Here is a 14,756-nt window from a genome sequence, read left to right on the forward strand (position 1 = left end):
GAACGGCCCCGATGGCTATTAGCGGCCGGGGAGGTTAGCGGCTCGCAAAAGCTAACAGCTAGCCGATCAAGTGAAACGAAGCTGTCCTCAGTAGAAGGGCGCAATTTCTCGTTTGCGCGTCGCAGTTTCTGCGATGTACCTCGTCTTCAAAGACGCGACGTCTTTCCTGAACCTTTTTTTTTCCCTTTCATCGTTTTTTTTCCGTCCTTCTGCCGAAGAAACGCGACGCAAGCTTTGCAAACTGCCTAAGTTCGCCTGTTTGGTATGCTCGCTAATGCGCTTGAGAATGGACAACATTTGTCTTTGTCCCGCACTTGTCTTTGTTCTCTTGCACGCTGAACAAACGGAATTTGGCGCTTTGTCTTTGAATGATCCCGGCTCGGGTTCCAACCTGCTCTGACCTGCTTTGATCGCGGCGGGAACGAGCTGCCCCCGTGCGTGTGCGTAGCGCACGCTCAGGCCATCTCTTTGGATGAACCGACTGGAGACTGAGAACTCGCGAACTCCCAAGTGAGCATTCGTCGTGGGCGGGCGAGCCTGATCAAGCGGCGGCGTTGCGATGACCAAACTCGCGTTAGCCCGTCACGTTTTTCCTTGCCAGTTTCACTCTTGTTTGGAAGTCGTACTTTTGCAGCGGGGGCGCTTTGCTGTTGCCATGGCAAGGGGATATCGACACGCTCGCCACGGTTGCCCGAGGGCGGGAAGGTGTTGCAGGTCGTCACCGCGGAAAGCGGCAGTTGCCTCGCGCGCCATTGGCAAGCCACGCCCCTTGGCATCGGACCGCTCAGCAGCCTCTTTCGGGGCCGCGGTCCACATATCCCTGAAGAAGCTGTTTCCGCGGCAACGTGGTCACGCCAGTGCCGAGAGCAGCTAGCCATTCTTTTGACAATCGATTCCTTACTTTTTTTCTCAAAGAATCGAATGAAAAGCAAAACTTTCTATCGCGGTGCGCATTATTGCAGTTTGACAGAGCAGAAAATGTATCAGCATAAATTGATGATCATTGGGTTCCCGCTTTGGTGCGTAAAGTCTGTCAAACAAAAATCGACCGATATGTGGATTGTAAATGAAAAGCAAAACTTTCTATCGCGGTATGGAATGACAGCACATAATGACAGAGCAGAAAATGTATCAGCAGAAATTGATGATCACTGGGTTCCCGCTTTGGTGCGTAACGTCTGTCAAACAAAAATCGACCGATATGTGGATTGTCGTTTTTCAAAGCAAATCAAACAAAGACTTTTCTTTCGTTCACACGATGAGCCGCCGTTGCGTCGACCCGGCAAAGTGTCGCGCCAACTACGGGTGAGGAAAAACGTATTCCATGTCAGATCTTCTCACCCCCGCCCCTCTAATCATGGATGGTGGTTGGTATCGACGGGCTTCGCGCGTACCCGATGCCGATACCTGGTGTCGCGACTTGCCCATCCCTAGTTGAGTGTCATCAAAGAAAGAAAACGCTTGCTGGACCACTTGTGCAAGACCTCCGGACGAGTGGCAACTTGAACGTGTGACATCATCAAACAAGCCACACAACGCCTTAGTCTCTTTGTGTGTGTGTGTGTGTGTGTGTGTGTGTGTGCGTGTGTGTGTGTGTGTGTTTTCAGGCTTCAAGTTGAAGCACTTCCTGCAAGATGAGGAGACTTTGTCCGGCTTCCTGTTGAAGAACGTGTCCTTTCCCGCTTCCACGGTGGCTCACATCCTGGAGGCCGACGTCGACCTGGAGAAGGTCAGCATCACATCATCATCATCATCATCATCAATGGATCGATCGAGTGTCCAGCATGTGTGCGTGCGTGCGTGCGTGTGTTCAGGTCCTCCTGAGCGGGTTCGGGCTCCGCCTGCGTGACGCGTGTCCTCGCAGGCCGGGCGGCCGCAGCCTGCGGGAGTTCGTCAACATCAGCGACCCCGCGGCCGCCATGATGGTACAGGAAGTGGTGTGCGGCGCCCCGCTGGTGTGGCTGGACCACGCCGAGCGCCGCTTCCTGGACAACGTGGACTTCCTCAAACCCGTCCTGGTAAGACGCGCGCACGCCTCACTCGACCGGCAGCGCTCGCGGGCGCGTGGGAGTTCGCCAGCGTGTCGCGACGCGTCTCTTTCCTTTTGTCGACAGTCTCGCTTTGTGTCGCCCGAGGCGTCTTTTTTTAAATTTTTTTTTCCCCGGCACAGGAAACGCGACTTAAGTGGGCGCGGCCCGAGCGTGCGAACCCGGCCGGGCCTGCGAGCGCGCCGCCTTGTCGAATGCTCGTTTCTATAGCAACGTGCTACGGCGAGCCAAACACCGAGGGGAACAGAATAAAAAGGACTTTGTAACCTTTTGAGGCCCCACTAGTATCGGCCAGATACTAGCGGACTTGTGCTTAGCTTGCGCGTACGTGCACCAAATGGAAAATATAATTCTGTATTTTTCAAACGGATACTTTGAAAGAACCTGTTACGAAGGAAAAAAAAACAGCTCACTGGAAATGTAGCGCCGATGGATAAATGTCCCAGGACGGTTGATGCTGTCAACTGAGGGTGGGCCACAACAGCCCGCCCCCCCCTGCCTGGGTTCTCCTCCCCAAAATGCACCTTGAGAAGTGGCCAAGGAGCTTGTAGATAATGGCCCGAGTCATGTTCCAATTTCAGCCGCGGGCGGAGCAGATCAGGGACGGACAAGGGGCTGCCCGCAACCCCGTTCCGACTTGCCTCTTCATTTCAGGCGTTGATCGCCATGCCGCTGCTTTAGCCGGCTGGCAAAACAACAACAAAAAATGAGTCGACGTCGGACGGCTGCCCTCTTGACCGGTGCTAAGTAAGCTCGCCGAGCGCTGCCAGTCAGAGCCATGCGAGTTTATTGTGTCAAATGTCGCCCACTCGCCATCCACTGGAGGACGGTCATTCCGGAAGGGGGATTCCCCCGTCTGCGGCCCCTTCTCAAGGTTTCTCATGTTACTCCAAAAGCAGTTTTAGAGTTTTTCCTCGCCCTCCTGGGCGTAAAGGTCCGGCCCGGCATGTTGTGAATATTTGTCAAGTGTGGGCACGTGAAGCCCTTTGGCACCGTTTGCGATTAAGGGCGATCGAAAGAAATGCGCGCCTGACGACATAAGAAGCCGGTGGCCGTTTTTGACCGTCACGCGTGTGCGTCTTTGTGCGTCTCAGAGGGACGTCAGATCGGACCCCGAAGCCATCCGGGGCGTTTCCGCGGCGACCACCAAGCTGCTGGACAGTCTGGGCTCGCTGGCCGTGGAGGTAGGACGCCGCCCTCGATTGCACAGGCGGTGACGTCAGAAGACGCGCCGTCCTGATTCTCGTTTGAGCTCAAAGGAAGACGCTGCGGGAAGTTAAGTTGGGTTCTCGGAGCGCGTGATGGAAGCGCGCGTGTGCGCCAGAGTGATTTCTCTCGTGAAGAGAAATGTGACGAGTCACGTTCGCCGCTCCGCGGTCAGGACACCCGACGTCTCAGCTGAACAAAGAATCAGAACCAACAAACACGCCGCGTGCGCGTGCGCCTGTGTGTGCCACCAGCTGTCTTGCCCTCGTTGACTTGTGCGGTCTGCGGAAACATCTGGAAGCGGCTTTCTCTCACGACACGGTTCCGCATTGCCGTCGGGTCCCGTTCGGTCCGATTTCTAAACAGCCAACGTTTGCGCAAGGAAGTGGAGGGGCTCTCGCAAAACTCAACCGCGAGTGCAGGATTGAAAATAGGGAGCGGCAAGAAAGATCACGACGGATGAACGTGTTGCGTTGACAGCAAACTCTGCCGCTTGTCACCGTCGGCAACAAGTGGAGAAGAACAAGAGCGGCGAACAAACGCCTTCTTCAATCCACCGCATAGAACCGCAAAAAAACTGCACCGAGTTGCAGCGTTTTCGTGACTGTGACACTCCTTGTTTGATGGGAAACAAAAGACAAATAGATCAGCTCGCAGGCTCCCTTTCGTTTCCAAACTTGATCGCTGTTTCCGTGACTGTGACGCTCCTTGTTTGATGGGAAAAAAAAAACAAAAAACAAATAGATCGGCTCGCAGGCTCCCTTTCGTTTCCAAACTCGATCGCAATCTGTTCTCGAACTTGAAATGCGTTTCTCGTGCTCGCATTTAAAGTAGCAACTTCACTCATGCTGCTTTTCTACTGCGCACAAATCGAGCGCTCAAGTCATCGGTTTGGTTGTTTTTATTTTTTGGGGGGAATGAATTGGCTGGGAAATGGTCCATCGGAGTTTTTGGGGGCCGAATATCCCGATCGGCATCGGGGCTCACCGCGATGATACAAACAGAAACCGATTGCGGCGGGAAGCAACGAGCTCCGTCGGGTGAGCGGCAGCCGATGGAAGACGCGAAGGGAAGCGCGACCGAAACAACGCGAGCTGAGGAAGTAGAACCCAACTCAGTTCACTGTGATTTGCGATGACGACAGGAAGCGCGTCCGGAAGCGGCCGAGTGACGCGCGGCCACGTGAGCACATGAAGGCAAAAAAAAAATAAGAATAATTCGAAATCCCCGCTGGGACGAAGCCTTGAGCGGCACCGACAACGGTTCGGCCGCTTCTAAAAAGGGAGCGAGGATGGCGCGGGACGCTCCGGCCATCCGCGCGAGCCAGCGAGATCGGAACGCAGATGGCGGCGGCGGTCCCGAGCTCCAATCTGCGCGGCGTGCGTGCGTGCGTGTGTTGCAGCTGGCCGGCATGAAGAGCTGGGTGGACCTGAGGAAGGAGATCATCTTCCTGACGCGCAACGCCACGTCCTCGCCCAGCGCCATGTACCAGGCCGTGTCGCGCATCGTCTGCGGCCATCCCGAGGGCGGCGGCCTGCAGATCAAGTCTCTCAACTGGTACGAGGACAGCAACTACAAGGCGCTCTTTGGGAACCACAACAGCAGCGAGGACGACGCCGCCGCGCAGCGCTACGACAACTCCTCCAGTCAGTTGGCAAAACGCTCTTCCGGGTCGCTCCGCCGCTTCCTGTCCGCTTCATCGGCTTCCTGTTCGCGTCGAAGCCACTCGCCGTCCACGTCGCACAACTTCCTGTCCGGCACGCCGCGCATTCCGCTTCCCGGAGTCGTCCGGACCCTTTGGTCCACGTAACGCAGTTTTTCCGCTCTGCGTCCGTCACGCCGCCTCCTCTCCTGTCCACGTCGCTCCGCTCTCCGTCCGCGGCGTGCCACCTGCCGCCCGCGTCCCGCCGCTTCGCGTCCTGATACGGCTTCCTTCTCTTCACTTGTCGAGTCCACATCACGAGCTTCGCGTCCTGTCGGTGTCGCGCCGCCGCCGCCGCGCGCTTCCTGCCACGCTGGTCGGGACGCGTGACGCGATCCGTCGCCGTCCCAAGTGTTTCACATCCCTCGCGCGTGCATGCGCAGCTCCTTTCTGCAACAGTCTGGTGAGGGACATGGACTCCAATCCCATGTCCAGGATGATCTGGGAAGCCATCAAGCCGCTGCTGATGGGGAAGATCCTCTACACTCCCGACACGCCGGCCACGCGCAGGGTCATCCACGAGGTGAGGGCGTCACATCGGCTTTCCTCGACGACACAACACGACACTGGTTTGCCTGCGCTGCTTTCAGGTGAACCGGACATTTCAGGAGCTGGGCGTGTTCAGGGACTTGGAGGGAATGTGGGAAGAGATGCGACCCAAAGTTTGGAACTTCCTGGAGAACAGCGAACAGATGAACCTGCTGCGGGTAATCCACCCGTCGGGCTCGCACTTTTGCCGGAGACGAGAATCCATCAAAGCGCTCGTCGCGTGCCTTTCAGTCTCTGCTGAAAAACAACGTGACCGCCGCCTACTTCCACGCTCACTTGGCCGCCACCGACTGGACGGTGGCCGACGTCTCCGACTTCCTGTCCAGGCACGCCGACGGGCGGCGGGCGAGCGGCGGCGCCCTCACCTGGCGGGACGTCTTCAACGAGACCGACCAGGCCGTCACCGGCATCTCCCGCTTCATGGAGGTGAGCTTCCGACAGAGGCGGCGGCGCCGAGGCCTTGGGCGTCGCTCGAGTGAGTGTCGCTCCGCCGCCGTCCGTTTCAGTGCGTGAATCTGGACAAGCTGGAGCCCGTCCCCACCGAGGAGCACATGATCAACCAGTCCATGGTCCTGCTGGAGGACAGGAAGTTCTGGGCCGGGATCGTCTTCCCGGACGTTGGCGCCAACGCCACGGAGCTCGCCCCCAACGTCAGCTACAAAATCCGCATGGACATCGACAACGTGGAGCGGACCAACAAGATCAAAGACGCGTAAGGACGCGCGCGGGCGGCGATAGGCTAAACCAGGGGTAGGGAACTCGGGTTCCTCGAGAGCCATATGCCGCCTGTTTTAGGTCCCTCCCTACTCCAACACACCTGATTCAAATGATCAACTCATCAGCAAGCTCTGTCAAGGCCCGAACAATCGAATCAGGTGTGTTGGAGTAGGGAGGGACCGAAAACAGGCGGGATATGGCCCTCGAGGAACCCGAGTTGCCTACCCCTGGGCTAAACGAAGAAGCGCGCGCCCGCGGCCGCCGAAGCTCAGCTTTGCGCCACGCGCCGCACCCGCGTCGCGCTTTGCCGGCTCCTCCTCAGGTACTGGGACCCGGGTCCTCGGGCGGACCCCTTCGAGGACATGCGCTACGTTTGGGGAGGCTTCTCCTACCTGCAGGACGTGGTGGAGCAGGCCCTGGTCCGAGCCATGACGGGCACCAAGGAGAAGACGGGCGTCTACGTCCAGCAGATGCCCTACCCGTGCTACGTGGACGACATGTACGGCGCCGTCGGCGACGGCGGAGGCCGCCGGCGAGCGCGCTGACCGGCTCTCCCTTCTCGGCGTCCTCAGCTTCCTGCGGGTGATGAGCCGCTCCATGCCGCTGTTCATGACGCTGGCCTGGATGTTCTCCGTGTCCATCATCCTGAAGAGCGTGGTGTACGAGAAGGAGGCGCGTCTCAAGGAGACCATGAGGATCATGGGGCTGGACAACGGCATCCTGTGGTTCAGCTGGTTCGTCAGCAGCCTCGTCCCTCTGCTCATCAGCGCCGGACTGCTGGTGCTGATGCTCAAGGTCGGCCGCTTTTCGCCCGGCGTCAACGATTCGTGTGCGCTTCTGAGACGCCCCGGGCCTCCTCGCCGTCTCCGGTCGATCGTGGTCCGCGTGCGGTGGAATCTGCCGTGGGCCGGGGTGGTCCGCTCCGTTGCGGGCCGCTCGTCCGATTGCGACTGCGTGGTCGATTTTTGCGCCGGTGGTCCGGCGTCACTTGTCCGGGTCATTGAATTCTGTCCGATTGTGGTCCGGTTGTCTCATTGGGTGGAGTTTGCGCTCCGTTTGCGTGGTTGATTGGGGGCTACATCTTTAGCGTATCCAAATGGAGACAGGAAGGGTTCATATGGGAATGAGGACGGTATCAGTCACGTGACCTCGCCACGCTGGCGCCGCGTGTCAATCATGCAAGCGCATTGCTCCTTCCAAGGCCTGCGCGGATCGACGGTTAAAAGCGGCACGTAATCATCCGGATGTGTCCCGGTTGTCCGATTGTTTGGGGTGGAGCCGCTGGGGCGCTCGCCGTCGGTGTGACCATGCGGCCATCCCGCTCACAGGATTCTGTGCCCCTCAGAAAGGAAACTTGCTGCCGTACAGCGACACCGGCGTGGTCTTCCTCTTCCTGGCGTCCTTTGCCGTGGTGACCATCATGCAGTGCTTTCTCATCAGCACGGCGTTCGCTCGAGCCAATTTGGCCGCCGCCTGCGGGGGAATCATCTACTTCACCCTGTACTTGCCTTACGTACTCTGCGTGGCCTGGCAGGACCACATCGGCTTCGGCGCCAAGGTCTTTGCGGTAAGAAGGCCCGGCGCTCGGCGGGGATCGCGGTGGGACTCTTTGGCGGGGGGGAGTCCCGAGTCTGACCCCGCCATCTCGCGCAGAGTCTCCTGTCCCCCGTGGCTTTTGGCTTCGGCTGCGAGTACTTCGCTCTGTTCGAAGAGCAGGGCGTCGGCATCCAGTGGAAGAACCTGGTGGCCAGTCCCCTGGAGGAAGACGACTTTAGCCTGCGCACCGCCATCATCATCATGTACTTCGACTCCTTCCTGTACGGACTCCTCACCTGGTACATCGAAGCCGTCTTTCCAGGTGCGTACGGTTCCGAGTGCGGTCGCGCGTCTCCCGTTTCCCCTGCGCTTAAGAACCCGGCGTACAGATCAGGTGCGCGCAGGAGCCTGCGCCCGTCCACGCGACCCGGGCCGCCGCGCAACGAAAAAAACAAGAACAGGGCAGACAGACAGATTTCACCACGGCATTTTCATTGGCGAGAAACGAACGAGACTCCCGGTCCGGCGTGTCTAGCGGCGACTCGTTTGTGTGCGGCAGGCCAATACGGGATCCCTCGCCCGTGGTACTTCCCCGTCACCAAGTCCTACTGGCTCGGCGAGGAGGAGAACAAGTCCAACGCGGCGCCTCCGCGCCGCAGAGGCGACCCCGCCGGTGAGTATTCCGAGAGGCGCCGAGCCGAAGGGGACGCTCGGATCGGGGGCCAACCGCCGTCCGTGTGTGTTGCCGCCGCGCAGCGGTGTGCGTGGAAGAGGAACCGGCCCACCTCGAGCCCGGCGTCTACATCGAGAACCTGGTGAAGGTTTACCGGCACGGAAAGAAGGTGGCGGTGGACGGGCTGACGCTGGGCTTTTACGAGGGGCAGATCACCTCCTTCTTGGGACACAACGGCGCCGGAAAGACCACCACCATGTGAGTGCGAGCCGCCGCGCTAGTTGCGCAAACGGGAGAGCGCCTCAACCGTGCCGTCGCGGCAGGTCGGTCCTCACCGGGCTGTTCCCGCCCACCTCCGGCACCGCCTACATTCTGGGTCGAGACATCCGCACGGAGCTGAGCGCCATCCGTCAGAGTCTGGGCGTCTGCCCTCAGCACAACGTCCTCTTCAGCATGTGAGGGCTCGCTTCCTCCGCCTCGAGGGTCGCCGTTGCGGGCATTTTACGCCCCGTGCCCTCCCGCGCAGGTTGACGGTGGAGGAGCACATCTGGTTCTACGCCCGACTCAAAGGCCTGTCGGAGGAGCGGGTGAAAGGCGAGATGGAGCAGATCCTCCGCGACACGGGCCTGCCGCGCAAACGCAAGTCCAAGACCAGCACGCTCTCCGGCGGCATGCAGAGGAAGCTGTCCGTGGCCTTGGCGTTCGTCGGGGGTTCGAAGGTGGTGATCTTGGACGAGCCCACGGCCGGAGTGGATCCTTACGCTCGCAGGGGGATCTGGGATCTGCTGCTGAAGTACCGACCGGGTGAGTCGCCGGGTTTTCGCGCGGCCGCGCGAGCGCGAGCTCAGTTTGAGAGTGCGTGTGGCGCGCCCTCAGGTCGCACCATCATCCTGTCCACGCACCACATGGACGAGGCCGACATCCTGGGCGACCGCATCGCCATCATCTCGCACGGGAAGCTGTGCTGCGTCGGCTCGTCGCTCTACCTGAAAAACCAGCTGGGGACGGGCTACTACCTGACCCTGGTCAAGAAGGAGCCCGAGCCCGAGCCCGAGCCCTCGCTCGGCTCCTGCAGGAACTCCTCCAGCACCGTGTCCTTCGGCAAGAAGGTCCGCCGCGCGCCGCCTTTCCGCAGAACGCCGAGGAAGCGCCAGTCAACCGGGCCCCCGCCCGCTTGTGTTACAGGACGAGAGCGGTTCCGTCAGCAGCAGCAGCGACGCCGGGCTGGGCAGCGAGCAGGAAAGTGACGCCGCCACCGTCGGTGAGCGGCGCCTCGACCTCCTCGGCGCCGCTGCGGAGCCGCGCTCATCTTTTGTCTCCCTCTTTAGTAGAAAATGGGCAGTCGGCGGCGGCGGGGGGGGCGGCATGCGACGCGCCGCCCCCGCCGGTGGACACGTCGCAGGTGTCGGGCCTGATCCTGCGCCACGTCCCCGGCGCCCGCATGGTGGAGGACCTGGGGCACGAGCTGACCTTCGTCCTGCCTTACTCGGCCGCCAAGGACGGCGCCTTCGTGGAGCTTTTCCGCGAAATGGACGACAATCTGAGCCACTTGAACATCTCCAGTTACGGCGTGTCCGACACCACCTTGGAGGAGGTGGGAACCCGCCGCTTCCCGATGCAAAGGACGGTTTGCGCACCAGCGTGGCGCGCGGGTGCAAAGGGTCCTCGCGATGACGCCCTCGCGCGGTCCCGCCGTGATTTGTGTCCGTCTGCCGTGCACTTTTCCTTCCGCTCGTGATTGTCCTCAAGTAAAAGGCGCCAGAGGGGGGGGAAGCCTGCACTCAGACCGTTTCCGCCGCGTGCTTTTCGTTTCCACAGATTTTCCTGAAAGTGGCCGAAGATAACGGCGTGGACACGGACGTGCCCTCGGGTAAGGTCCCGTCGGCGACACGCTTGATGTCGCGAGAAGACCGCTGACTCCTTTTTTGCGCGCGCAGACGGCACGCTTCCCGTCCGGCGACGACGGCGGACCCACGCCTTCGGAGGAGGCGACCCTCAGAGCTGCCTGAGACCCCTGACGGACGAGCGCGACGACGACGACGACGCGGCCGACGGCGATCCGGGTACGCGCGGCCGATGACGCGGGCGCGCGCCTTTGGCGCGCTCGCTCGCTCAGTGACGGACCTGTGGCGTTCCAGAGAGTCGAGAAACGGACAGGTTGAAGTGCGTCGGCGGGAAAGGATCGGCCAAAGTGAGCGGCTGGAATCTGACCAAACAACAGTTTGTGGCGCTCATGTGGAAGAGATTTCTTTTCGCCCGGCGCTCCCGCAAAGGATTCTTCGCCCAGGTGGGCTCCCGTCGTCCGCGCGGCGCTCGCGTCGCTCGAGCGCTCGGCGTTGATGACGACGCCGAGCGCTGCCGTCTCTCTCGCAGATCGTCCTGCCCGCCGTCTTCGTCTGCATCGCGCTGGTCTTCAGTCTCATCGTTCCTCCTTTCGGGAAATATCCCAGTTTGGAGCTGCAGCCCTGGATGTACGAAGACCAGGTCACCTTCATCAGGTACCCGTGTCGCGGCGCGCGACGAGAAAGGAATCGCCCCAACGTTGCCCGGGAGCCGTCTCGCTCCTCCCTCGGCTCACTTGTTCGTCGGTGGTGTGGTAGTGACGACGCGCCGGGAGACGCCACCACGCGGAAGTTGCTGGCTTCTCTTTTGGACCCGCCGGGCCTGGGGACGCGTTGCATGCTGGGCCATCCCGTTGCGTAAGATCACGCCACCGCTGGCCTCTGGCTTCCGGCGTCTCTCTCTCTCTCTCGTGGCCTTTTTTTCCCGCCGTCTTACAAGCGCTCGCCGCCGCTCGCGATCAGAGAGGCGCCTTGCACGATGGGCGACGACGACTGGAGCGTTCCGGAGGTCCCGGAGAGCGTCCGGCAGCTCTTCGCGTCCGGGAACTGGACCATGGAGGACCCGTCGCCGGCCTGCTCCTGCAGTTGCGACGGCAGGAAGAAGATGCTGCCCGACTGCCCCGCCGGCGCCGGAGGGATGCCCCCGCCCGAGGTGAGCCGCGACGCGGCCGGCGCGGGAGGGCGGGGCCCGTTCGGTGACGCGCGCCTTGTGTTCAGATGAAGCTGAGCTCCACCGACACGCTGCAGAACCTGACGGGCCGCAACGTCTCCGACTACCTGGTCAAAACCTACGCGCAGATCATCGGCAAGAGGTAAGACGCGCGCGACGTGCGGCGACGGGCCGCGCGCGCTCAACTTTGCCTTTGTGTCGTCCTCAGTTTGAAGAACAAAGTTTGGGTCAACGAGTTCAGGTGAGTTTGGCGGATTGCGGATGAGGTTTTCCATCCGTAACGCTGCGTCACCCGACCGCTAGGTACGGAGGCTTCTCACTGGGCGCCAGGAGCACTCATGTCCTCCCGCCGGCCGACGAGATCGACGACGCCATCCGCCGCATCCGGAAAATCTTTGAACTGACCGAGGTTCGTTTCCCTCACGAGTGCCGAAAGATTCCTGATTTGGGGGTATTTTTTGTCCGATCTGAGAACAGCTCACTCACCCAAAGTTGGGTTCCCCAAGTGTTTTCGTCATTTTGTTGCAACTTGTTCAACTCTTCTGGCTCTGACATCGTGTTAAAAAAAAGTTATCATTCATGCGTGGTGGTCAGAGACGGGCGCAGCAGAAAATTCACCAGCGGCCGGGCCGCCCGTCCGACATCATCAGTGCGTCGTTATTTGCGGCCCAACCAAACCGTCACCGTCACTCCGCGAATTGGCTCCGTTATAGTTTTGGATTCAAATGCTAAATGCGCTCAGAGTGCATATCGGTACATCTTTTTTCACGCGCCGTCTGCCCAAAGAGCTTGAATAAAGCCTCGCATTCACTTCTTTGCCACCTTCATCGATGCAACGCTCCGAAAAGACCCCGCCGTCGTTCTTTGAAGCTTGAAGCGGCTTATTGGAACCGGCACCCGGCTCCGCGTTGCGGCCGAGGGTCGAATGCGATCCATGCGGGCCGAAATCAAATCCAACACGAGAGACGGGCGGCGAGCGTTTCCGTCGGTCGCCGGCGAAACGGGAGTCCGTCAGGACCGAGCCGGCGGCCGCCGCGCCGCTTGCGTCCGCGGTGATCGGCGGTACGGACGGAACGGCCGCCCCCGGTGACGATCCGAGCTCTGAATGTCGATCGTTGAACAGGGAGCGGCGGCCGACCGATTTCTGGACAATTTGTCAGCTTTCATCAACGGTTTGGACACCAAGAACAATGTCAAGGTCAGCCACACGATTGACGATTGACCGATGCGCGAAGGCATGGCTGCATTGATGGATGGATGGATGGATGGGCGGTTCAGATCTGGTTCAACAACAAAGGCTGGCACAGCATGGGCTCCTTCATCAACGTGATGAGCAACGCCATCCTGAGGGCCAACCTGCCTCCCGGCAAAGACGCCGGCCGCTACGGGATCCGAGCCTTCAATCATCCGCTCAACCTGACCAAGGAGCAGCTGTCTCAGGTGGCGCTGTGAGTGCCCGCCCTCACGCCCGCCCGCACGTAGGCGTCACGCCGCACACGTCACGGCGCGGCTGCTCTGCAGGGTCACGACCTCGGTGGACGTGCTGGTGTCCATCTGCGTGATCTTCGCCATGTCCTTCGTCCCGGCCAGCTTTGTGGTCTTCCTCATCCAGGAGCGCGTGAGTAAGACCAAGCACATGCACTTCATCAGCGGCGTGCACCCCCTCCTCTACTGGACCGCCAACTTCATCTGGGACATGGTGCGTCCGCTTCCGTCCGTCCGTCCGTCCGTCCCACCGTCCGTTGGTGTGCGCGCGGGCCGGCTAACGGGCCGTGTTGCGTCTCCGTCCGCAGTGCAACTACGTGGTCCCGGCAACGCTGGTGGTCCTCATCTTCGTGTGCTTCCAACAAAAAGCTTACGTCTCCTCCACCAACCTGCCCGTGCTCGCTCTGCTTCTCCTGCTCTACGGGTACACGCACGCCCATTCTGAAACAGAATGAGAGAAACCGCGACTTTGCTTCCCACACTGCCACTGCAATCCATGAATCAATCCAAAGCCTTCTTGAAGCAGAACATCAAATCCACGGAAAAATACCGAGCAAACGTGCAAAAGGCCGAGCGGCGGTCGCCGGGACCAAAGCGAGACGAGCGCGTGTCCATCCTCTGCGTTTGTGCGCATGCGTGCAGGTGGTCCATCACGCCGTTGATGTACCCGGCCTCGTTCGTCTTCAGTATCCCCAGCACGGCCTACGTGGTCCTCACCAGCGTCAACATCCTCATCGGGATCAACGGCAGCATCTCCACCTTCGTCATGGAGCTCTTCGGGGATCACGTGAGCCGCCGCGCCCTCTTTGCCGCCCGCCGCCGCCGCCTCGCTAACCTGCCCGTGTGGCCGGCCGCAGGAAATCGGAGGCATCAACGACATTCTGAAGAACGTTCTGCTCATTTTCCCTCACTTCTGTTTGGGGCGGGGCCTCATCGACATGGTCAAGAACCAGGCCATGGCCGACGCCTTGCAGAGATTCGGTAACGCGCGCACGCGGCGGCGGCGCGGCGGCGGCGCGGACCGTGACGTCTTGCGTGTGTCGTGTCAGGAGAGAACAGGCTGCGTTCTCCTCTGGAATGGGACATGGTGGGAAAGAATTTGTTCGCCATGGCGGTGGAAGGCGTCGTCTTCTTCGTCATCACCGTCCTCATCCAGTACAGATTCTGCGTCAAACCCAGGTGACGCGCGCAATTCCAAGTTCGCTTCCGCACCACAACGCTCGCGTGTGTTTTATGTCCGTGATTGTGCGCGCGTGCAGACCGGTGAGTCACATGACCAAACTGGGCGTTCTCGGAGAGGAGGATGAGGACGTCGCTCGGGAGAGACAGCGTATCGTACACGGACTCGGACACGGACACATCCTGGAACTCCGACAACTCACCAAGGTCGTCCTCACTCAGTGCGCGCGTGTACGTGTGTGTGTGTGCGTGCGTGCGTGCATCAATGTTCGTGTCATCGCGTCCCCCTTTCCATGCTGCAGGTGTTCAAAAGAAAACAGAAGCCGGCAGTCGATCGACTTTGTGTTGGAATTCCTCCAGGCGAGGTTTGTTGCACACACTCGTGTGTGTGTGTGTGTGTGTGTGTGTGCAGTGCGCGCGTGTACGTGTGTGTGTGTGCGTGCGTGCGTGCATCAATGTTCGTGTCATCGCGTCCCCCTTTCCATGCTGCAGGTGTTCAAAAGAAAACAGAAGCCGGCAGTCGATCGACTTTGTGTTGGAATTCCTCCAGGCGAGGTTTGTTGCACACACTCGTGTGTGTGTGTGTGTGTGTGTGTGTGTGTGTGTGTGTGTGCGTGCGCTTGTGCATTAAGTGTGTACGTGCATGTGT

At 60.2% G+C, this 14,756-nt stretch overlaps 1 protein-coding gene across 2 annotated transcripts in view; it reads left to right on the forward strand.

The window, feature by feature from the left end:
* Positions 1–14,756, forward strand: part of abca1b (ATP-binding cassette, sub-family A (ABC1), member 1B) — a 28,750-nt gene that overhangs the window by 8,330 nt on the left and 5,664 nt on the right. Inside the window, exons 5-41 of one of the 2 annotated variants that reach the window (XM_019858217.1) lie at positions 1,608–1,729; positions 1,815–2,018; positions 3,143–3,232; positions 4,657–4,900; positions 5,340–5,479; positions 5,547–5,663; positions 5,737–5,931; positions 6,012–6,217; positions 6,545–6,721; positions 6,795–7,017; positions 7,568–7,789; positions 7,876–8,080; positions 8,318–8,431; positions 8,515–8,689; positions 8,755–8,886; positions 8,958–9,235; positions 9,308–9,540; positions 9,617–9,692; positions 9,760–10,025; positions 10,250–10,301; positions 10,369–10,494; positions 10,570–10,718; positions 10,805–10,929; positions 11,032–11,130; positions 11,236–11,425; positions 11,491–11,585; positions 11,652–11,684; positions 11,747–11,852; positions 12,567–12,641; positions 12,722–12,891; positions 12,965–13,142; positions 13,237–13,352; positions 13,571–13,715; positions 13,786–13,909; positions 13,978–14,107; positions 14,188–14,314; positions 14,410–14,472. In XM_019858217.1, the coding sequence (XP_019713776.1) occupies positions 1,608–1,729; positions 1,815–2,018; positions 3,143–3,232; positions 4,657–4,900; positions 5,340–5,479; positions 5,547–5,663; positions 5,737–5,931; positions 6,012–6,217; positions 6,545–6,721; positions 6,795–7,017; positions 7,568–7,789; positions 7,876–8,080; positions 8,318–8,431; positions 8,515–8,689; positions 8,755–8,886; positions 8,958–9,235; positions 9,308–9,540; positions 9,617–9,692; positions 9,760–10,025; positions 10,250–10,301; positions 10,369–10,494; positions 10,570–10,718; positions 10,805–10,929; positions 11,032–11,130; positions 11,236–11,425; positions 11,491–11,585; positions 11,652–11,684; positions 11,747–11,852; positions 12,567–12,641; positions 12,722–12,891; positions 12,965–13,142; positions 13,237–13,352; positions 13,571–13,715; positions 13,786–13,909; positions 13,978–14,107; positions 14,188–14,314; positions 14,410–14,472 (5,522 nt within the window). The remainder of the gene's footprint in view (positions 1–1,607; positions 1,730–1,814; positions 2,019–3,142; positions 3,233–4,656; positions 4,901–5,339; positions 5,480–5,546; positions 5,664–5,736; positions 5,932–6,011; positions 6,218–6,544; positions 6,722–6,794; positions 7,018–7,567; positions 7,790–7,875; positions 8,081–8,317; positions 8,432–8,514; positions 8,690–8,754; positions 8,887–8,957; positions 9,236–9,307; positions 9,541–9,616; positions 9,693–9,759; positions 10,026–10,249; positions 10,302–10,368; positions 10,495–10,569; positions 10,719–10,804; positions 10,930–11,031; positions 11,131–11,235; positions 11,426–11,490; positions 11,586–11,651; positions 11,685–11,746; positions 11,853–12,566; positions 12,642–12,721; positions 12,892–12,964; positions 13,143–13,236; positions 13,353–13,570; positions 13,716–13,785; positions 13,910–13,977; positions 14,108–14,187; positions 14,315–14,409; positions 14,473–14,756) is intronic. The other variant, XM_019858218.1, reaches the window with a different exon arrangement.

Source organism: Hippocampus comes, unplaced genomic scaffold, assembly GCF_001891065.2.
Source record: "Hippocampus comes isolate QL1 unplaced genomic scaffold, H_comes_QL1_v1.1 scaffold48, whole genome shotgun sequence".
Taxonomy (NCBI): domain Eukaryota; kingdom Metazoa; phylum Chordata; class Actinopteri; order Syngnathiformes; family Syngnathidae; genus Hippocampus; species Hippocampus comes.